The sequence below is a fragment of the Podarcis liolepis genome, assembly GCF_965112155.1.
Source record: "Podarcis liolepis genome assembly, chromosome: 5".
NCBI lineage: Eukaryota > Metazoa > Chordata > Lepidosauria > Squamata > Lacertidae > Podarcis > Podarcis liolepis.
This window is the reverse complement of record NC_139556.1, coordinates 32360724-32383497: the sequence shown is the minus strand read 5'-3', so window position 1 is coordinate 32383497 and position 22774 is coordinate 32360724. Positions and strand designations below refer to the sequence as shown.

General features: G+C 42.9%; 2 protein-coding genes across 6 annotated transcripts in view; both read right to left on the bottom strand.

Annotated features, from left to right (window-relative positions):
* The window catches only part of LOC310706791 (hexokinase HKDC1), a 28448-nt gene extending 21183 nt beyond the window's left edge, over nt 1-7265 (bottom strand). The window contains exon 1 of one of the 5 annotated variants that reach the window (XM_083503051.1): nt 6963-7265. In XM_083503051.1, the coding sequence (XP_083359177.1) occupies nt 6963-6968 (6 nt within the window). In that variant the 5' untranslated portion in view covers nt 6969-7265. Of the gene's footprint in view, nt 1-287; nt 1045-1071; nt 1249-1465; nt 1909-2846; nt 3584-6962 lie in introns of those variants that run through there. The other 4 variants (XM_083503050.1, XM_083503053.1, XM_083503054.1 and 1 more) reach the window with 4 other exon arrangements.
* Nucleotides 7266-7391: 126 nt separating this feature from the next.
* Nucleotides 7392-22255, bottom strand: SUPV3L1 (Suv3 like RNA helicase). The gene is made up of 15 exons (XM_083503063.1): nt 21960-22255; nt 20680-20757; nt 19924-20031; nt 18244-18358; nt 17750-17918; nt 16323-16434; nt 15952-16029; nt 14584-14675; nt 13997-14177; nt 12751-12844; nt 11904-12123; nt 10595-10675; nt 10094-10270; nt 9312-9460; nt 7392-7888 (listed from the first exon to the last, which is right to left on the bottom strand). The coding sequence occupies exons 1-15, from the start codon at nt 22219-22221 to the stop codon at nt 7426-7428; spliced, it is 2379 nt and encodes a 792-aa protein (XP_083359189.1). The 5' UTR covers nt 22222-22255; the 3' UTR covers nt 7392-7425.
* Between the last annotated feature and the right edge of the window lie 519 nt (nt 22256-22774).

Here is a 22774-nt window from a genome sequence, read left to right as displayed (position 1 = left end):
CCAACTAAATAGTGTGGGCATAGATTACATACAAAAATGTGTAAATCGGCAGAAATTTACAATAAAATGCTGGTGAGTTTTAACACATTGTTAACAAAAGGGGGAGGGGCAAACTGAATTTATGACTAGAAAAATGAGAAACTCAGTGAAACCAAGAGAAACCAAAATTGATATTCTGTGCTAGGCATGAATTTGGGTATCATTCAGAAGATATTACATGGAAATGGGAGATTTAATCATAGTTACACTTAACCTTTGTAAAGTATTTTGTGTTCAAAGTAACTCACGTGCATTGTGTAGCTGTACAAGTCAGCACATTTACCACATACTGCAGATGGAGCGACTGAGGACAGGTGGTTTGCTTAAAGCTACATAGTGAGTTTACGGACAAAGCAAGATTTTTAATATTTGATTGTTTACTGTGGTTTCACAATTTGCTGGAAGCTGCCCAGAGTGGATGGCAGCACTAATAATAATAATATTATCACCAGCACCATCAAACTGGGGGTTTTCTATATCCACTTAGTAAGCCCCACTGAACTCAACAGGGCTTCTGTGTAAATATGTGTAGGACTGCACTGCCGTTTTTGCTACACTAGACCAACAGTCTCTAAATATAAAAATCCCACAAGATCTTTTAAGTTGGTCTGAGCTAATGCACCACAGAAAGTGACAGAAAGAAAAATATATAGCACATTTTACCAGTGTTACTTTTCAACTTTAAGCTTAGGAAATGTTTAAGGCCTACTCCACCAACAGACTGGCGTTTCTCCTCAGCGGGCTTTATCTATTGATGGCGGCAGGGCCCAAAGCTGGTAATAATTAATATATTACAAGATATATCTGGGATTACAAATTAGCCATGTTCCCATTAACTATTTTGTTGTGCTATCTAGAAGGAAAAGTTGGGACGTGTGTTCTTGAAGGCAGCACTAATCTCCAGTGTGGTGCTGTAAGTTTAGCAAGCAACTGCTCCTAAAGACCAAACAACACATGGCAACAGAGCTGTTTGTTGAAAACAGGGCCTTCACCGAAGTGCATATCAAGCAGGGGGAAATGTCTAATGTTTACCACATGAAGAGGGTATGAAGGTTGCAGGGGCTGCACCCTCCTCACTGCCTCTTCCCCACAAGATTATCTTTCTGCCGAGCCAAGGATCAGAGTTCAGCTGAGGAGAAAAAGCAACTGAAAGAGCAGACTGTGGTCAAGCAGGGGAGGTATAGCAGATACACATGCACCCCCTTTTTTCTATAAATCACCGTATTTTTTGCACCATAACACTCACTTTTTTCCTCCTAAAAAGTAAGGGGAAATGTCTGTGCGTGTTATGGAGGGAATGCCTACGGGTGGCATGCCTACGGATTTTCCTCCTCTAAAAATTACGTGTGTGTTATGGTCGGGTGCGTGTTATAGAGCGAAAAATACGGTATATCCAGACCGCACATTATGTGCAATTGGGGCAGACCTAAATGTCATCTACAGCAGCTGTCCCATCAGGTGATAAGACAATGCCAAGGAGAAAGATGGGACCACAGAGCCTCTCCATCAGCTCTGCTGACAGACCCACAATTTTGGCTCCTCCTCTCCTTGAAATATTTCCATTCTAGCTGGTCATTACAAATTTAGACCAAATGCCTAGATTCGCTTTTTTCCCTCCTCCTTTTTCCGTTTGTGTCGTTTCTTTTAAGATTGTAGGTCTGAGAGCAAGGGGCTGCCTTTATCGATTACATTTTTTTAAGTCTTTCAGGTAGCTTTCTGGCTGGAAAAGGGGATACAAAGGCCCACCCCAATACATTTTGCTGTCTGAGGCAAAGGACAAAGTGAAGCTTCCTCCATTTCAATGCAAAAGCTGCTTAGACTAGTAGTTGAAACTTTTTTGACACCAGTGATGGGACAGCCTCCTCCGCAGGGCAGGGGACACAGGCAGTCAATGTGTGTAATAGAAATGTAATAAAATAAACCATCAATGATAATAATAAAAAATTCAGGACTGATCAAGGCTGCATCTTGTTTTTTAAAAAGCGTATTTTATGTTAAGGTACACATTTTCTCTTAACAAATACGTTGACTCATATTTACAAGATAGGGAAATTACTTCACTTACCCATCGTCTGAAGAGATTAGGGCACATGTTGTGTGACAACCTACACGTAATTCTAGGAATTCTTTTATGATGGTGGAAGAATGACTAAAAGGCATTCTTCCACCATGGGGGGAAGGTGGACAGGAAAGAAGAGCAGAGGTCTCAGAGAATGATGGAAGGCTAATAACACGACTTTAGAAAGACACATCACGGAACCAGATCTAAAAGCCTTTCCCAGATTGATAACTAATGCTATGTTTAACTAAACCTCTGGGTTTAAGTTATAGCCCATTTGATTATTAAAAGAATTATTGTAGTAGAAGTAATTTTCCTGGGTGTGTTTTCTAAAAAGAAGATCTATTTATTTATTGCTGCCTATTTAGCCATGGAAAGAAAACTGCAGCTTTGTCCTCATATAAAATGTTAGTATTAAAATCCCGATTAGCAGCTCTAGCCTTGCAAAGTTCCATAATAGGGACAGTCCGTTGTTGTTAAATCTAAAAATTACCATTCTAGCTTAGGTGTACTTGTCACAGATTCTGAACTTTGCTTGCACCAAGATTCCTTTCCTTTTCCACCTATGAGAGTGCAATTAAATTAAAAATAGCCGAACAAACTCATCCTCTGCCAATTTTTGCTAAGTGTATGTTGTAACTACATACACAAAACTTTCTTCTTTTTTTAATGACAACCCACAAGTCAAAAAACAATTCTCTTATTTAAAGTAGCTGATGTCAAAACAGTGAGCCCAGCCAACTCTTACCTTTTTGATCTGGTCCTCTTTTAGTTTTGTGAAATAAAACGACACTAAGTGTACAGCAAACATTTCTCTCTAATGCCTCAGTATTGATGGAACGGCTGTGAGCAACTAACTCCAGATCTCATTCATATACTATGAGGCCAGCAAAACTCACTTGCCGGGGCCATTTGCCAGCAGAGATGTTAATAAGAAACCCCAGAGCAGCCAGTCCTAAACAAGTCCATTCAGTGTAGTTGGTTCAATGATTAATCTCCAGCCTCTTGCTCTCTCCTCCTTCCCCTCTCCCCCCCACCTCTCTCTCACACAGAGTCCCTCCCACCACTTGGTATAGTCTAATACTGAACAGGTGGCTAACTGCCAAGAGCAGAGAAAAGGACACAATTAGCTACTGGCCCAATTTGGAAATGTTCTACCCCTGAACAAACCAGTTGCTATGGGTGCTTCTTTGCTTAACTGAAACCCAGCATGATCTTCCACAGCATGGCACACTTCCAGTAGGGGAAAAGTAGTAAAAACAAGCCACTTCAATGGGCATTGTATCACTCAGAAACATTGCTGGGAACGGCATGGGAATAGAGGACACTTTCCTTCCCAGCCACCCAGCCGCTTGGCACTCTGCAGCATTGCAAAGTGCATTTTCCCAGTCTGCTACATTTTCGTCTCATCTAGGCAAGTCTTCGCAATAATTTGCCTGTGGGCTCTCAAGTGCCAGTCGTCTGCCACACAACCCCCAGATCTCAAAGAGTTTGAGAAAGGAAGAGCTGTGCAAAAAAATATGTATTTTTCAACCATGTGCTGATGCTTAGGAGCTGCCATAGCAGAATGAAGTAACATGGCTGTTAAGATCTTGGACAGCAACAGATGCAAAAGGAGCCTTGCTTATAAACACAAAGAGCTGAGCTGTGTAGTACTTTGACAGAGGCATAATGGACATCACAAGCACTCGACTTTAGGTCCAACCTATCCTGTGGCTTATAATGCTGAATGTTCATAACCAAGGAGGTTGATCTATCCAGAGAATGGCAGCCTCAGTTGTATCTTCCATCATGACCGATCCCCAGCCTCCTATAGCTGGTGAGGTTTCCAAAGCTGAAATAACTTCATAACAAAGAGCCCAAAAAGCATGGCGCCAGTACAGCTTGTGAGTTTTGTTTACTGCTGCTAGCTGAACTAGATCTGTGTCTAGTGGGTGGCTGCTAGACAAGGTGTATCCAAGAGAAAGCTTTCCTAGCCCTAGATTAGCTCTGCTTAGTAAGTGAAACGTCATCCCCTCAGGCTGATGCTTAGCATATGCAATGGTATAGAACATTATAACATAAGAAGAGAGCTCCTGGATCAGGCCAACGGTCCAGCTAACACAGAATCCTGTTCATACAATCATAGAGTTGGAAGGGACCACGAGGGTCATCCAGTCCAACCCCCTGCAATGGAGGAATCTTTTTGTCCAGTGTGGAGCTTGAACCCATGACCCTGAGATTAAGAGTCTCATGCTCTACTGACTGAGCTACCAAGGTGGTTCTCACAGTAGCCTACCAGATACCTCTGGGAAGCCTGCAAGCGGAGCAAGAGCACTTTCTGCACTTGTGGTTTCCAGCAACTGACACCCAGAGACTCCGCTGCAACCGCTCTCAGCCTCTTCACAATTGCACACAGAAAGAAAGAACAATGGACTCATTGTCCATCAGTGGCATCATTATCCTCCATTCCCCTGTACCCTCAATTAAAAGGCCAGCAGCTAAAGAGTGCTGAACAATGGCAGCACAGCGATGTCATCCTTGTTCGGATGACCTCCTGGAAAACGGCTGATGGGGAAAGGGCAGTGGGGGAGACGAATGCAAGAAAAGTTTCCCAAACATGCTGGTCTTCAACGGACAAGTCGGCAGCCACTACTGCCTGACCAAAGGTGGATATGACAGCAGTGAAAAATTAAGACCTGGGTCCCCTAATTCATAATTACATTAAAGGAGAATTTTCAGTCTGTAAAAGTTAAGACTGCAAAAAATATGTTTCTCCTGAGTTTTCTTTCGTAGCTTGCCACCATCTCAAGGTCGCTGCTTTCCCACCTGACACACCACTTTACGAACCTATCGCAGCTTTGTGCATAAAAGTTCAGGCCCTGCTCCTCTCTTTCCACTGCACCAGGCAGGTTCCTTGGCACTTCTCTTGCCACTTCTCCAATCACCTACTGTGCCCAATCTCTTATTCTGTGGTCCCAAAATCTTTTGAAGACAGGGAGAACTTGGATGGGGAGCCAACAATAACACTCAGCAGCATGCTAACAAACACAGCTTCCAGACCACAGGAACATAATAAGGAGACTGTGCATGACACTCCCACTTACCTCCTGTATAACCTCAAAGAGGTCACTGGAGTGCTTTATAGCAAAAAGAGAGGATGGTGATTCATATGGTCACCTGGTGGCAATTCTTACTCACCACAGGGGATCAGACTACTTAAATGCAAGCCTTCTGTATTAGCACTAAAAACAGGAGATCATTTCAGGAGGGAGCTGTTGTGTTTCTTACACAGTCAACCTTGGAGAGGAGCTTAGTCTTTACTACTTGTCCCCTTTCCACAAAATACTTGGCATTCATTCATCTCCCCCACAGCAAAATCAAGGTTCCAAAATTTGCCTACTGCGCCAGTCTACACACCCCAATTCTATTAAATCCTAAAATGCCATTCAGGTTAATAACATGTGGAGAATTCTGTCCTGAGCTAGCTAGCTCCAGAACTTGTTAGCAGAGGATTAGTGCAGTAGTACACCCTATTCATTTAGAAGATCATGTGAACCCAGTTAACTCTTCATCGAGTCTAATTGTATCCACATCATTAGTGTGGAAGTAAACTTTCGTCCAAATCAGCCTTAGAAACGCTTGAGCAAACTTCAGAGTGATTATAACAGTTACTATGGAGACACTATGGGAACACACAGCAAATTAAAGGAAGTGCTAATCTCAGCAAAATTCAAAAGAATGTCCCCGTTAGTGCTCTGCTCCTTAAAGGCTCACTACTCAGAACCCAAGATTTCGTTTTGTACTTGCTCCAGCGCTTTCTTGTCTACGGGATGTTCCGAGTCATTCAAATGTCACACAGCCACAATCTCAAGCTCACATGGAAGGGAGCCACAGCCAACTCTGACTGCCGCAATCAACGAAGTTCATTCTTGAAATATATACTACAGCAATAAATGATAAGCCTACGGTATCAGCTTCAGGTAGCCACCGTGCCCTTCCATGGAGCAAAGTTCTCCCTTCCCAAGTCTGCTTCTGTGCAACTATTACAACATGGGCAGCATCAACCCCTCTTAACTGCTAGGGTGCGAGTGTTCAGAGAGTGTTCAGGCTCAATTCTAAGGGCACTTTCCACTAAATATATTTTGCCCTTTCACAGAGAAATATTGTATAAATTTTCTTCATACTTCATTCGAGAGTACAGTGGTACCTCGGGTTAAGTACTTAATTCGTTCCGGAGGTCCGTTCTTAACCTGAAGCTGTTCTTAACCTGAAGCACCACTTTAGCTAATGGGGCCCCCTGCTGCCGCCGTGCCGCTGGAGCACAATTTATGTTCTCATCCTTAAGCAAAGTTCTTAACCTGAGGTACTATTTCTGGGTTAGCGGAATCTGTAACCTGAAGCGTATGTAATCCGAGGTACCACTGTACTGAAAATTACTTTCAAAAAGAGACACGGTGAGATAGAATCATGACCTTTCCCCCAAAGCACTCTTCCAAAGAATGCAACCTATTTCCTTCCTGTGAAGGATAATTAGAAAGTGTGGGTTGGGTGTCCTATCTGAGGGTGTTACGAGTCAAAAGACCTTTCTACTAATCTGTTTATCTGCTGAACTATGTACCTCGTCGAATGAGATGGATGACCAACTGCAGAGGTAGGTTGCGTTATTAGAAAAATACGTATGAACTTTGTGATGTGACTCATTGGCTTTGAGCTATCTGAGGTTCAGTGTTTAAACAAAGATGTGTGGTCCCTTGGGATAAACGTTATGGTTTGGGGTAGCACGACATTCACAGAATATGCTTGATGCAAACTTTACACTTATAATGACGCCTACAACTTCAGCTCCAAGCCCAATAAAGTTCATGTAGCTGCATTTACTCACATTCATCTCTTGTGGTATTGTTTTCTCCTCTCCTCCTGTTCTCACCCACCTGCCCCAATCAGAAACGGTGTGCTGTACTGCAGTTCTCTCAGTCCATGACCATTAACTTTGCTGAGGCTGATGGGAGATGCAGTTCACAATCACTGGAAGTCAAGACTCTAAGTGCCCCATTTTGTTTCTTGCTTCTGGTGTAAAGCACCGTTTAAGGCAATGTACAACTGGAAAATTCTTTTACTGTTTATAATACAAATTTTTAAAAATCTATACCTACATCAGGATGGAAAACATGTGCCACTCAAGATACTGTTAAGACTACAACTTCTGTCCTCTCTAACCACTGGCCATGCTGCTGGGGCTGACTGTAGTCCAAAAACATCTGCAGGGCAACAAGTTCCTAACCTATACCATCAAAAGACCAAAGCTTATTGAAAATATAATTTTTATTTTGCAAAGACACAGCATCCTATTTCCTCTTCTTCCCTTTGTTTGGGCCTGTGTTTTCATCTGTGGCAAAGCCCTTGCGACGAGCCAGCCACTCATGTTCCAACTGTTTCAGCATATCTTGGGTGAGGAGTCCCTGCTGTATTAGTCTGGCAGCCAGAGCTCCCTGAGCTCGGCCCTGTGCTTCAGCAGGCCTATAGTTCATCGCTTTGGATCCCCTTGCTCGTCGGTGCCCTTGGGTCTTCACGTCACTTGGGGAAAGCTCTCCGTTAGCCTCTAGGAGGTCTTCCGCATTCAACATCCCATTGCCAATGCTAGCCCTCTGGAGAGGAAAGTCGTCTGGTAAAGTGACAGACCCAGAAGCGGCCTGCGATACTCGGATCAGCCTCGTAATGTTAAGCACCCCGACTTGTATAATGTCGTCCAGCTCCTTCTGTATGTCCCTGACGAGAGCAGCATCCGGGAACATGTCCATAAACCGGTAGCTACAAGGAAACATGCATGTATGGTAAGTTCAGACCAAGAATTCTTGAAAGGTTAACAGCCCCCAGCCCCTTCAACAGGCACTTTGGGACCTCTTCACTAAAATGCTGAATCCAGCTACTTGTGTGAGCAGAACCTCTGCACATGCAACGGAACTTCCTCTCCTTTTTCTCCCATCACCTGCATGCTCTCTGCTCTGGATCTGCTCTGGAGCTCCCCCCTACCCCATTTTGGGGTGCTGGCGAAGGGGATGAAGAAAAAAAAGTTCTGTTATGCAAGTAGAAGTTGTTCCACTCATGCAATAACTTGGCTAGATTCAACCCAAACGTCTTTGGACATCTGTAGTCCTGGGCATTAACTGATCAGCATATTATCTGTTATGCACTTCAAGTTTCTGGGGTTAAGATACAAATGAAACTATGTAGCAATTTAGAGCAAACAGCTGATCAAGTTGTTATACCTCAAAAACACATGTAATCTGGGGTGTGGGTGTGTTTAAGTGTAATATGCAATACCATTAAGCCAAAAGGTTTACAATAAAAAGCTAATATCACACAGTTTATGCATAGCCTAGTAGACAAGATAGAATATTTTAAATGAAAGGAAGGCAATGTCTGGCTCTCCAAGTGTCGCTGAACTACAAATCCCATCAGCCTTAGCCAGTTTACCCCAAGGACGATGGGAGTTGCAGTTCAGAAGCATTTGGAGAGCAACCCGTTAGCCACTCTGGTTTGAAACCATCTATAAAATAGCTGTGTTTTATTCCACAGTTCTCCAAGAAGTTCGTGGCAGCAGCACACAGTGGGTTACCCATTTTATACTTGCATCTGTCATGTACAACAGCTTAGGCTGAGCATGGATTTAAATCCAAGTATCCCTAATCTATGTCCAGAGCTCTACACCCCACCCCCACCCCTCACCTCTCCCTCATCTGTTCTCCACCTCCAAAAAAGATCTTGTTTCTCTTCTGCATTAACTGAATAGGTCAAAAGAACCGGTTGTTCAGCCTCTGTCTTAGCAGAGCTGACAGTAAACGACTTCTCTCCGGTCCCAACTTAATGACACTTCAAATATGCAGTTTCTGATATGGTACAGTTCTCTCCCAGAACTGCTCCTTCCCCAGACCCATGCAGGAAATCGCTTGTTTCAAAGTGCCTCTATTTCAAAATCTCCCTGAACATGGAAAGCAAACCCATCTTGGAAGAGGCTGCCTTAGACGCCATCTCCCTGTTGGGTGTTTTCCACATGCAGAGAAATTTTGACAAGGAGGAGATCAAAAGACCAGTAGTTCCCCACCAACATTTTGCGTTGGTGTCATCTCACATGAGGACTGAACCATGCTTTTACCCAAAGCGGAGGACTCCTTATGCCCCAAAGCTGCCCGCATTAAGGAAGAGGAGGAAGAAGGAACCAAGCCTCCAGTACCTCAGCCACAGATACAGATCGAGGACATCATGAACAGCTTCAAGGTGTACAAGGTCCTTTATATTCTGGGGCGGGACTAGAGGCCAATTAATATGCCTGCACAGCCAGTCAAATGTCAGAGGTTCATTTCTGCTAAACTGCCGTGCAAACTAGAAAAGGGAAAAAGAAGAAGCATTAAGCAATGAGTATTTCCCCAAGAACACTGCCATAAATCTCTCACACTGCCAAATGCCCTTTGCAGCAGCCTACTTTTTTTCTGCCAAACCCAGCCATGACAGTAGTTTATGATATAAACTTTCTACAATGCTTTGGATGCAACCCCCCCCCCCGAATTTCCCCCCCATGTGTCTCAGAGCAGGCACTGGAAAAGGAGAGGCTGACGGTTGTAATGCTTCTGTAATCATGAATAAGATACAGTTTTGCTGGCCTGTAAAATGTCCAGTAACTCCTCATGCTTTATGGAACAGGAGTAAAGGCTGGGGCAGTTCAGGTACACCAGCAGAAGCAATCGGGTGCACCCACCACTGAGCCCAAGCCAACCCAAATTTACCAGCATCTTGCTCCAACCCCTCACTGGATGTAACTGTGGCACCACTGCTGGCAGACCAGACAAATATCCATACAGCATTCTGATCACCACCATCTCAACTTGTCACTTGGGTCACCCAATTCTGATCATGCCCACAAATGGATGAAGAGACTGGCACCAACTTAGTACAACACGGACTACTCCCACAAAAGTGCACGCTGATGCACACACACAGGAGAGGCAGGTCACTTACCTTCAACAGTGAAGTGCAGACGTACGGCTGCTTCTTGTTGATGGGTGCTGTGCAGAACACGTATCTGGCTCTCAGGTTCAGTGGAATGTGCTGAATCATGTCAGCTAGAAATTTGAAGTCATCAACATTGCACACAAAGTAGAGGCCATCAACTTGAGAGAGGCTCACAAAAATATCCTGTTTTAAATAAAGATAAAGATGCTCTTAGTTAGACGAAGCCCTGACTATCCCCATGGAAATCTATCAATATTCACACAAGGAAACTAGCAATTTCCTGCAGCAGCTCTGCAGTCAATGAGGCAAGTCCTTCTTAAGACTTGAAAAGGGAAAGGGAAAGCTATCAACTGCAGAAGCAAACACTGCAAAGATAGCCTGTCTGTGCAGATTAGACGCCGGTAAACAGCTCCTCAAAATCCTAACTAGCATTCTCTAGCTAGGCTAATGAAGCTTAAACTGTTGTTCACAGAAATGTTAAAACTTAACAGGTTTCCTGATTCTTACAAGTAGATTTGATAGAGTGGCATCTGGAAGATGATATGCAAACATCTCAATTTGGTCAGCGGTAGGATGCAAGCCAGCAGTCTGGGTGAAAAAAAGAGGTGGGGAGAAAAGGGTCTCATTATTACAAGAATTAAACTTTCCTAAATTTATTTTATCTGGCTATCAGAACAAGCATCTAAACAACAAGGTGGCCCAGTCAGCTTATGCCCTATGCAACATTTACTGCACTAATATTAATGTAACTGAGCTACTTAGCTAAAAAATTCCAGAGAACCAGCTCATACATTATCATCTTCATTTGATTAAGCAGCAGTAAATCCCATGAGCAGGGATTTCCTCATTTCCAAAGAAGAAGAAGAAGAGGAGGAGGAGAAGGAGGAGTTTGGATTTGATATCCGGCTTTATCACTGCCCGAAGGAGTCTCAAAGCAGCTAACATTCTCCTTTCCCTTCCTCCCCCACAACAAACACTCTGTGAGGTGAGTGAGGCTGAGAGACTTCAGAGAAGTGTGACTGGCCCAAGGTCACCCAGCAGCTGCATGTGGAGGAGCAGAGACACAAACCCGGTTCACCAGATTACGAGTCTACTGCTCTTAACCACTACACCACACTGGCTGAAAGTGTTCTGCTAGTAAATGTTGCTAATGATCACCACCAAAAGTGATGGAAATTTATTTTCTTTTTCTGTATGGTGTGTTAATGTGAATGGTAACAATAAAATTTAATTTAAAAAAATGTTGCTAATGCTCATACAAGTACAGTGGTACCTCAGGTTACATACGCTTCAGGTTACAGACGCTTCAGGTTACAGACTCCCCTAACCCAGAAATAGTACCTTCAGGATGAGAACAGAAATCGTGCGGCGGCAGCAGGAGGCCCCATTAGCTAAAGTGGTGCTTCAGGTTAAGAACAGTTTCAAGTTAAGAATGGACCTCCAGAACGAATTAAGTACTTAACCCAAGGTACCACTGTACTTATATTCCAGGTCATGTCAATTGCTTGAATTGTTACTTGCACAAATAAGTTGGCAGGGTGTGGGGAGAGATGGCTCAGTGGTAAAAGGCCCCCGATTCACTCCCCAGTTAAAAGCTGTATGCAACACATGATGGGAAGATGCCTCTCAGAGGTTCTGGAGAATAGCTGCAAGTCAGATTAATACAATACTGAGCTAGAAAAACAAAACATTTTGACCCGGTAGAAGCTTCCTATGACTGATCAACTCGTTTTAAGATGCTCCAATGCTGCTCTACTATCAGACAGCTGAAAAATGCACCAACAATATGATGATGTTGTTGATAACAATATCCTACCACTATGGGATCCACTGATTTATTCAAGATTTCCTTTAACAAAGGAAGGTCATCTCGATGCATGGTGGTGACTTCCCCTTCTCCAAATACAGTGCTAAATCTTCCCGCTCTGCCTGAGATTTGTAGAGCTTGAGATGTTGTAATTGTATCCATTTCCTTCTCACCCTTCTCATTGATAGTAGGCTTAATGAGGGAGTTAAAAATGATTCTTTTTATGCTCCTAGAACAAAAGCATAGATAGTGGATTAACACTGAAGTCGGAACAAAGAGCTATAATTTGTAATTCTCAAAACGTGAGCCTTGTCAATACAATGCAGGATTTCACCACAAACCCAAAGGTTTGTCAGGAAAAGGTGTCAGACAGATGACTCCGAACACAGATATCTCCACAGTCTCAGGTTTGCCACATAGTAGTGGGTGACTGCTAGATGTCCAATGTCCATTCTTGAACAAACATTCTACCCCTATACATCTAAGCTCACTAGGCCCAGTGCAATGCAACTCCCAGTGAATGCACCAACCCTATCCAACTTTTGATGACGTTCCATCTTCCACACTGCTGGAAAGGTACAAGAGATATGATGACGCTCAATGCCACACAGACAGGCTCTTATGAACAGCTTAGTTATCTAGATCATCATCTAATGTCTCTGCACTGGAAGCAGCAGTAATGGGACAAAAATGGTTAGAAATCCTGCTCCAGTCGGGTTAAATTAAGAAACCAGTACTTGCCTGTACACAAGAGCCACAGGAGATATGTAACACTGAGATATGGTTTTGGAAAAAGCCAAGAACCAACACATTTAACTCATTCTGACAGAATCTGCAATCCACCCAGGATACTTACAAATTGAGTCCCATTCCAATTGCATCTGTAGCAACCATGATTTTACACGGATCATTGGGATCGTTGAATTTCCTTGCCTGTGTAAGTTTTGTCCCTGAAACAATGACAAGTGTAGACTATGTTGCAATTTACATTTATGGTTTTTAGTTTGGTTTGAAATAAACCAAATATTGTCAATACTTTAAAATTACCATTCCACAATGGTGTTTTGCAGGTGACAGTGAAAAATGTTAATATTCTGAACTGCTTAGTGGCAGTTCAGGTATGTCAGTGGCCCACTGAGATTACCTTGGAAGCAGGCATGGGCTCACATGAAAGCACTATTTGCATGAGCTGGTATCTCCATGTGGAGCAGCGTATACGTGGCCATATAAGCTTCTGGTGACATCAGAACCTTAAGTTGCCAGTATTGCCCAAGCTTCTGGTGCCATGCACATTCCATCCCACCCTGGCAACTCTGCCTACTTCCAAGATGACTGTGTAGGCCCCTCTGACATGACTGAACCAGCTCCTAAGACAGTATCCCCTCTTCCTGTGTGTCAGGCAACTTGCAAGTTTTCACTCATGCTGCCCACACCCAACGTGAAGTGTCTGTACACTGCTAGGAATCTGTCAGGATAAAGGGCTGTTTAGAAATTCTTGAAATAAAGAAATAATAAGTGGCCATGGAGAAGAAGGGAGACTTCAGGAAATGCAAACCGTACATGGAAATGCAATCAGTACAGAACTAAAAACTAGATTGAGCTGTGTATGATTAAAGCTGTATGGGCAGATCTATCCCCTGTATAGTTTATGGTAATCAAGGCCATCCCTGCTAAGAATATGTGAACCAGACAAGTACTAGATGAACAAGTTAACATTTTCCAAGACAAGGTGCCAAAGAAAGAAATGCACATTTAAAAACACAGCATACTATAAATTCTGGACAGCTGCTTGTTCACTGTGCATTTGGACTCCTCTTAAAATATCATAACCAAATTTTGCATGATGGTTCCCAAGATCAAGGAACAGTTTTTTCCTTTGTTTGGATACAACTGGATGCCATGTTGAATCAAGGTAAGAGGACTGAACCTGCACTGATTTAAACTACTGATTCCAAAACTGCACTGATTCTTGGGGTTTCTCAGAATTCTTGGGTATGATGTTGCAAGTACTTCAATATTCAAATATTAAACAGAAATTTCCTAATTATTCACATAGCATTCGCACCTCCCAACTCCCCCAACATATATCAAGGAGTAATTACCAGGTGGCAGACTTCCATATATGACAGCACATTCTAGGCCCCGGGTTTCAATTTGCCGGCTCACTGAATAAATATCATTCTTACTGAAACAGACAATACAGTCTCCAGGGCGAAGGTTATCTAGAGATTCAAGGGCCTGATCCAGGACTTTTAGAGGGGTGAGTCTCTTGTAGTTTCTCACCTGGAGAGAAAAAGCATCATTTACCCTTGCAACCATCACAGAATGGCAGTCAATAAGAGACATGGGTAGCAATCAGGTAAACTACACTGGCACACACAAGGGGTTGGTTGCAGTGGAAGTATAATATATAACGACCAGCTGGCATAGAAGCAGTTCATCAGTAGGAGGTGTCTGATGGAGGTGGGTTTTTGGGCAAAGCTGATGGAATGAGCCCTGCTTCTCATTTCTCCCACTGAGACAGTTAAGGGAGAAGAGGCCTGGTGGATAATCTTGCTAATGCCAGAAACATATTAACAGCTTCACAACTGATGCACTGATTTTAATGCACAGGCTCTAGTGAGTATTTTTAAGAAAGGGAGCTTTAAAAATCGGAGTATGTAGCTATATAGATATGGACAATGCCTACCTCAACCTCCTCCCCTGTAGTATACATGAGCTCTGTCACCAAGTTAATAGCAGCAGCCTCACCACAAACATGGATTTCTTCTGCACAGAGTCCTAAATATAAAATGCACATAAGAAAGGAGGACTGTAAAAGCAGTTTACATGGATCACACATACTGAAAACAGACATATGGTTTGCATTGCTACTATAAGGCTATCATAATCAAATGTTTTGCTTGCAGACGTTTGTAGCTAGCAAAGCCCAGTAAGACTTGCCCAGTTCATGAATCTGAATAACCACCTCATTCAAACGTTATGCTGGTTCTGTGGAGCCACTTGTTCAAAACTATAATATCAAGGAGAATAACTGACCCCACCCTAATATCCAGCTCAAGTTACACACTTCGCTGGGAAGACAGTGGAATTTACTTCTGAGTAAACCATGCCAAAATTTGGACAGTATTTCATTGTCTGACAACTACCCAAGATGGAAGCAAGTGCTAGGATCAAAACAATTGCAACTGGTTCTGCACACCCTTTTTTTCAACCCCTCAAGTCACATAGTGAACTGACTTTGAAACAGAGGGGACTTGGCTTTGTATAATGGTCTGCTAAGGATGTGCTTTAAGTGGTTCTTTGGATCCCGGCCATCACTATCCCACCACGCAGGATGGAAATAAAGCTATTCAAAATGCACGTTACAAATTTAGTAGACTGGCTATTTTTATTGTAAATCTAAATAAAATTGGATACAGTTCAATGTGTCAGTACACCATACTCATACATAGGACAGGTTCAACTAACATTCCTCAGCAGACTTCCTCCCCAAGTACTCTGGATATATTACAGTGGTGCCCCGCAAGACGAATGCCTCGCAAGACGGAAAACCCGCTAGATGAAAGGGTTTTCCGTTTTTGAGCTGCTTTGCAAGATGATTTTCCCTATGGGCTTGCTTTGCAAGATGAAAACACCTTGCAAGTGTTCCGATTTTTTTCCGCTTTCCCCCCCTTTTTCTAAGCCGCTAATAGCCTTTTAGCCGCTAATCCGCTAAGCCTTTAATAGCCGCTAAGCCTTTAATAGCCGCTAAACCGCTAATAGCGCTAATCCGCTAATAGGGTTGATTCGCAAGATGAAAAAACCGCTAGACGAAGAGACTCGCGGAACGGATTAATTTCGTCTTGCGAGGCACCACTGTATTGGAGTACAACTTCCACTAGCTCCAGCCAACATGGCAAATGGTCAGAGAAACAGTTCAGAACTGGAGGGCACCAGCTTGAGGAAGGAAGGCTGTTCTGGAGCCCTGCACTACACTGTCCATATGAAAGAGAAGTCGCAAATCAGTAGCTAAAGGTAATTTGTTTTACTAACATGAAACCTGCAGAAAACATACCCAAGAGTGCTCGTGTCCAGGCCCAACCTCTGGAAGGATCTTTAATCATCTGGATTTCATCAATCACAGCTACTTCATCTTAAAAATACAAAAAATGATGGTATGTGGTAAAAGGGACTGGAAAAACAAACTTTAAGAGGTAAAAGACAGAAGAAAAATAGTAATTTCAATTATGAATTCTTTAAACAGTTTTTACAAAGTTTTAAGAATGGTTTCTACATTGTCATTTATTTGGCCTGTTAATCTGTTATAACAGAAGAAATTCTAAATTGAAATATATCAGAACACTAGAGGCAAATTTATAAAACTAGAACATGATATGCTTTAATACCCGTGAAGAACACACACAAAAAAGAAAGAAGTTTACATACAGGGTGTAGTGACGCTGCACATCTCAATAGTGCAAGCAACATGGGCAGCCTGCCTGCCTTCAGGATCAACACAAACACGTTCTTCTCCGGTTACCAAATCACATGGCACGTTCTGTAAGGTTTAAAGAGAGAGAGGATACAGGTGGTTTTTCTAGGAAGAGAAATCCAACCTAAGCTCCCAAAGGATACTACTGTACACTGAAATATGAAAACAGACAACAGACAGCCCAATAAAGCATCTTGTGCAGAAATCTAAATCTTAGAAAACAAATCCTGAGTACCCCCATTTTTGTTTTAAACAAGAGCTACTAAAAAAATGGATGCAAATAGAGGAAGAGGATAGATGGGAAGAGCGTCCCTCCAAAGCAAGGAAGGAGGAACCAAGCAAAAGTTCTTGAAGGAGGCCTCTAGCAGCCAGAGTTAACCACCCCTCCCACACTGTCACTCTCCAGCCCACCATCTTAGGATTCCCAGGTTTGCTTCAGAGAAAGGCAAACTCTCCACAGGCAGCCTGGAATAGACATACTTTTCAAGAGAGTATATTCTAAGAAATAGTACCTGTGGATTTAACAGACACATTTAATTTGTTTAAGTTCTAGAAGCTCAGAACTGCCTACAGCAATTGGCAGCAAGTCACGAGGGTGGCAGACGGCAGCCTTTCCCAGCCCTCCCTTGAGATGCCAGGGGTCAAACCTGGGGTATTCTGCAAGCAAGTCTTGTGCTTGACCAAAGAGCTATAGCCCTTTCAGTCTCAGAAACAACTACAATACAGAAAAAAAGTTTCCTATCTAGCCATCATGGATAAAGACATAAATATGATGGCAAATAAATCTGTATGGGTGGAGAAGGTTGCAATGGTCGTGAACCTGTAATGTTAACTGGTGCAGTAGTGTGACTGAATGCCGCTGCCTTCAATGCATTTGGTTTAGGGTGTGCTGAGCCTTACAGTACAGGCTTTGAACAGCTCATAACTGTTTTGGCTTCCTTTAACTGAGATTGTTGCAAAAAGCACATACTCAAATATGACAGAGGTACTCATTCAGCAGCCGCAAGATCTGGATTCTGCTGCCTCGGCTACAGATATTGTTTACTCATTTGACAGCTACAGAACTCCAGTAGTTACTAATGCCTCAAGCAAAAAAGGGTAGTCAATGCAGCATAACAAAAATGATCACAAGATAGCTACTTTTACTAATATAGCTGTACTTGCACTTATTCTTTCTTTTACCTCTTCCTTTCTTCTCTCCCCTTCCTCTATTGTGCACACCCACTGTCAAAATATAATTATGCGCTTATTGGGGTACTTGTTTTGTTTTTTGCTTATGCGACTGTGAAAAATATTGCGTACACTGACAATACTATATCATGAATCATCACCACAGACTGTAACAGTCACAGAAGCATGGAAACACATTTAACATACTGACAGCATCGTTACTCTTCTGGAAGATCTCATGTGCCAGAAGCTTCAAAGGGCCACAGTATATTCCTGATTTTGCTGCTAAATATCTCTGGATTGCATGGTAGGTTTTTCCACTGTTTGTAGGACCAGCATGAAATACAATTTTTCTTTGGATAGCTCTGGCGTCCTGATACCTATAACGATACATAGAGAAATGCATAGTTGAGCCTGGCAGTCTGTTTGTTTAAACACCACCTCACTTTGTAGTATATTCATAAACTAAAAACTAAATACACCTTTAGATATGTTGATTTCAAACCATGTAATCTCACACCTCAATTTCTGTGATTTCTGATAACATTTTTTCAATTAAAGAAAAACACTCAAAAGTAACGCAAGACGCTGATGACAACTTCAGTGAGAATAACTGCCATGATAGGGACATAAAATGCACATTGTCCCAGCACTGACATTGTTATTATCATAAGGAAGACATATAAGTGATTTTAAAAAGCTAACCAGTTGGGTGGCAATCTCAAATCACTGATTTTACGCAGATCATCCATACACTCCAGCATAGGAAAAATCTGCTTAGCATGTCTCATGAAAAATGGAAACAGATCATCAACGTGCCCTAGAAGGAAGGAGAAAGGTATATTAAAACCAACAAGTAGTAAACCATCACCCAGTGATGTACAGAATTCAGAATAATTATAATATTGCTAAGTCTGGTGATATAAATAATGTTAGTGGACAATTCTAAGAACCCTATTAACTGTGAATAACTTCTAAATTACAAGAAAACCCAAGTACTCAGAATTAAACTTAAGACATTTGGCATCATTTCACAATATAATTTTTTAATCGTCGTTTGGGGACTAAATAATTTCTAATATACTTTGAGAATTTACATATACTTTTCTGTATTACAGGCCCATTTGCAGCAGCTCTTCTCTAGTACTACACTAAACAAACAACTTCAATCATGGCCTCAAGAATCAAAAGCTCATATGCCTTGTTTTAAATTAAGAAGCCCCATCAAAAGGTTTCCATGAGATTTGGGTTGGAGTTCTGCTCTCCCCATGCAGAGGGATTCCATGTCCCATGTGGACATGGAAGAGAGCCAGGAGGGAAGCAGAAGGAAGGAGCAGCCCGGAGCAGCCTTCTCTGCCTCCCTTCTCAGTGCTCTCTGGGTGCCCAGTGTCCTAGTCTCTGTTCCTTTGCAAGAAGCAGGGAGACTCCAAGGTGCTCCCATTAGCATGTTGTACTCTGTTCCTTGTACAGGACCTGCAAATCTGAATGTCCTAAAGGGACCCTGGATTGCTTTGCCATGGCCTGTGAAACAGCTGAATGCAGGCTAATCAGGAGCATCCACACCTTGCCCTCTGTGTAAAGGGGAGGATTATACTCTTGGCATTTCCATTTGCTGTATTAGGGTCAACTCTAATGAACTCAGTGTAATGAACTGGTACCAGAAATAAGAGCAAAGACAAAGTATAATTTTCACTCTTTGTTGTCCCTACTATAATCTTCTAACATTCTCATTACAGTATTAACTTATTAAGGTTGTTGATGTGCACAGCAGACACAAGTACACACTTGTGCCCATTCATTTAAGTAGAGATATAAGCTCTAAAACAAACAAGCTGAATAAATGGATACAAACCAGATGTTAAAATGTCAGCAGTCAGAAGCCAGAAAGGTCTAAGATGACATACTTCAAGGAAAAGGGTTCAAAATGAGCCTTCAGCATGAAGTTGCTCAGTTGGAATTTATTTGAAGATTTAATGCATACTCTTTATTTTGCTTTGTCGATTCATCATTACCTGGGAACTGGGCACACCCACTCTTGGATGTTTCACTTGTTTGTATCTGTGTTCTACACAGTAATGCAGTCACACTTCTGTTTTGGCGGTGTACCAGTATCTGATGTTTAAACAACAGCACTTAACACCTCTGTCACATATTCAACAAAGGGTTGCCTAAGGCCATTTACTGGTTCACAGCACTCACTCCCATCTCTCACTCCTAGCCATTATGACACATAATGTTATATTATAATCTAACCCATTAAGTTCCTTATTTCTAAGGGTAAAGCAAATTTTATTTACCCATAAGTTTATCACCCATAACATTTAAGCAAGTGTCTTTTTTAAGAAGAATGATTGGGGAGGGGAAAATAATGTTGAATATACTTACCAGCACTACAGCATATATCATTTAGGAGAATGTGCACATCAGGACCCAAGAAACTTGATTCCATTATGTATTTCCTAAAGCTTATAAATGCTTGATGAAACAGACGAGCTATAAAGGGGAGGGGAAAATACACACAAGCAAGTTCAGTATTGCACACAAAACTCCACTTCCTACAAACTGGACCAGAGATCTAATGACAAAACAATATTTTTAGCTTGAAAACTAAAGAGTGCTTTGTTTTCAGTAGGATTATACCCATGCATGTGGTCACTGAAACACTCAATACATTTCAAATCATGTTAAGATACCTGACAATCCCCATGTAACCCTGCAATGCTTCCCACACTATTCTAGAATGTCTCCAACTTTCAGAAGCTGTTCAATGAGACAAGGGAAAGGGGTGATCAGCTAAAATCTGCCTATTCTACTTCCATGAACTCCTGGATGAACTAAAGTTTTTAATTGTAACTGTTTCTAAAATGTTTTAATTGTAACTGTATTTCTAAACCTGTTTTGGAGTGCTTTACAAAAAGTGAATGTGTTTGCTGCCCGGGCTCTTTTGGGAGGATATAAATTTAAAAAATAATAATAATAACAACACACTATTTTATTAAGCACTGACTTAAGCAGTCAGTTTTAGTAGTAGAATTAGAAAAACTTAAGAGTCAAAAAAAGATTAAGTCCAGATATGAGCTTCTCATAAAGCATGTAGAAACATCCAATATTCTATTATCCCTAGAACCACATATTGCATACCATCTAGTCCATTTTCTGCCCCCAGTCTTTGTACTTCTTTTCTCTTGTAAAATTTATTTAATACTTTCAGGACTTCACCTAGAAGACAAAATACAGATACTGTCAAGCTAATTGGAATGGCAAATTACTTGTGCAAAAAAAAAAATACTTTATACCCTTCAAGCATTTAATCAAGAAAGGGTTATACACCGAAAGAAAAAGTAGTCACAAAAAACATATTGTAAAATCCACCTTCTATAAATCTGCTATGGAGACTAACAATCTTAACAACAGTTACCATTATGGTAACTTTGCAATTGCCATCTGATCAGGGATGGTCAATTTCTGTTCTCCAAACTGTGATAGGCGACTGAGGGGAGGGCCTGATACCTCATGGATGGTCAGGTTGTACAATAAATTCTGCATGATCTAAAGTGCATCACAGATTATAAGAGGTCGTTCGCAGACATAGGGGTGGAATAAACGTATGTCTTGAACGATCCCCTCAAGAGATCTGTGGCCCATTCATTTCCCAGAAACTAGCGGAGGCCATAATATGGCAAAATGCACATGGGTCTCCAATATTGCTTCTTTTCTACACAGTACACCCGCAACATACACCCATTTAACTTGTGCACGCTCAGCTTTACGTGCTTGGCAAAAAAATTTTTTTTAATGATGGGTGTCAGGGGGAGGGAACCTTTGGCAATCCCCCACTAACACCACAAGTGCATCCCAATTTGTTTGGACTACTGTACAGTGGTACCTCAGGTTAAGTACATAACTCGTTCCTGAGGTCCGTTCTTAACCTGAAAGTGTTCTTAACCTGAAGCATCACTTTAGCTAATGGGGCCTCCTGCTGCCGCCGCGCCACCGGAGCATGATTTCTGTTCTCATCCTGAAGCAAAGTTCTTAACCTGAGGTACTATTTCTGGGTTAGCAGAGTCTGTAACCTGAAGCGTATGTAACCCGAGGTACCACTGTATAGGCAATTTTGGCTTTAGGCACTATCCTCGGAACGTAACTCTCACGGGCTTACTATGCAAGTTGAGGCTTCCCCCTCACGCACTACCTCAATGTATATTTGGAAGGGCTACTAAAGGACAGGTAAAATTGCCCTTGTGGGACAGGTGCGACTCGCAAATTGCCTGCTGCCTACCCCTGTTTGGATGACAGAAAAATCCAAGAAACGGGCAAGGAAAGAGCACTCCCGTTGCCCCCTAACCGACCGCGCACGGTTGGCTTTCTAAACCCACAGGGCCCGCCTGTCTTTCCGCTCCACCCCCGGCGCCGCCGCTTACTCTTGTTGAGCGGGCGCGTGAGCTCGGCTCCAACGTCCCCCTCCGGGCCAGGCGACGAAGGGGACACGGGCAGAGGCACGAACAAGGAAGTGTCCGGGGCTTTGGCGCCCGCGCCGTTGCCTCCCCCGTCGGAGAAGAAACCCGCTGCTGGGGCTGCCCGGCTGGGCCCACCGCGCCGGCTCCGGAGAGCAAAGAGGCCGCCATAGCGGAGCGGGGCAGCCGGCAGCCGAGAGAGCAGCCTCGCGCACCGGCTCACGGACATCGGAGCAAGAGGGAGCCTTGAGCTCGCCGGCGCGCGCCTGTTTCGTCATCGCGACAGCGGCCCAGGTCCTCAGGAAAGTCCGGCGTCGTGCCTGAAAAGTAGGGCGGAGGAAAGCTGCCTAAAGACGGCGTTGGTTGGCTAGGTGAATTTAGGAGGAGTTTTATTAGAAGGCGAAAGGGCTCGTAGTCCCGTCCGCACCGCCACATTCCTCGCAAAGCCATGGGCCCCTAAGAGAAGCCTCGCAGGCAGTACGGAGGACAGCCAAACGAGCACCCTGGCGGCCACGTGCGTTGAGAATGCAAGCGCAGTAAGCACGTGAGGGGATGGTGGTAATAAGGCTCCGCCAATGCGAGTAGCGCTTTATGCTCGAACCTCGCCACGCCAAGCTCAAAATTTTATCAGCTGCTCTGTATAATGCCTGTCCTGCTCTCTAGTCTCCACCCCATCCCATGTTAAGCTCCACCTCAAGAATTATTTGTTTTTCCAGACCTTCGCTTAAGGGGAGATGCTGTCTTTTGAGCCTTCTCCGTTGGATAAGCGTGCCCGCAGCCTT

Bases quoted from the DNA above. Each gene is read 5' to 3' on its own strand.
- SUPV3L1 (XM_083503063.1), bottom strand. From the start codon at position 22,221: ATGTCCGTGAGCCGGTGCGCGAGGCTGCTCTCTCGGCTGCCGGCTGCC. The intron at 14,676-15,951 runs GTATGTTTTCTG...TTTTATATTTAG, and splicing joins CTGGACACGAGCACTCTTGG to GACTCTGTGCAGAAGAAATC. The intron at 12,124-12,750 runs GTAAGTATCCTG...CTTTTGTTCTAG, and splicing joins ATTGGAATGGGACTCAATTT to GAGCATAAAAAGAATCATTT.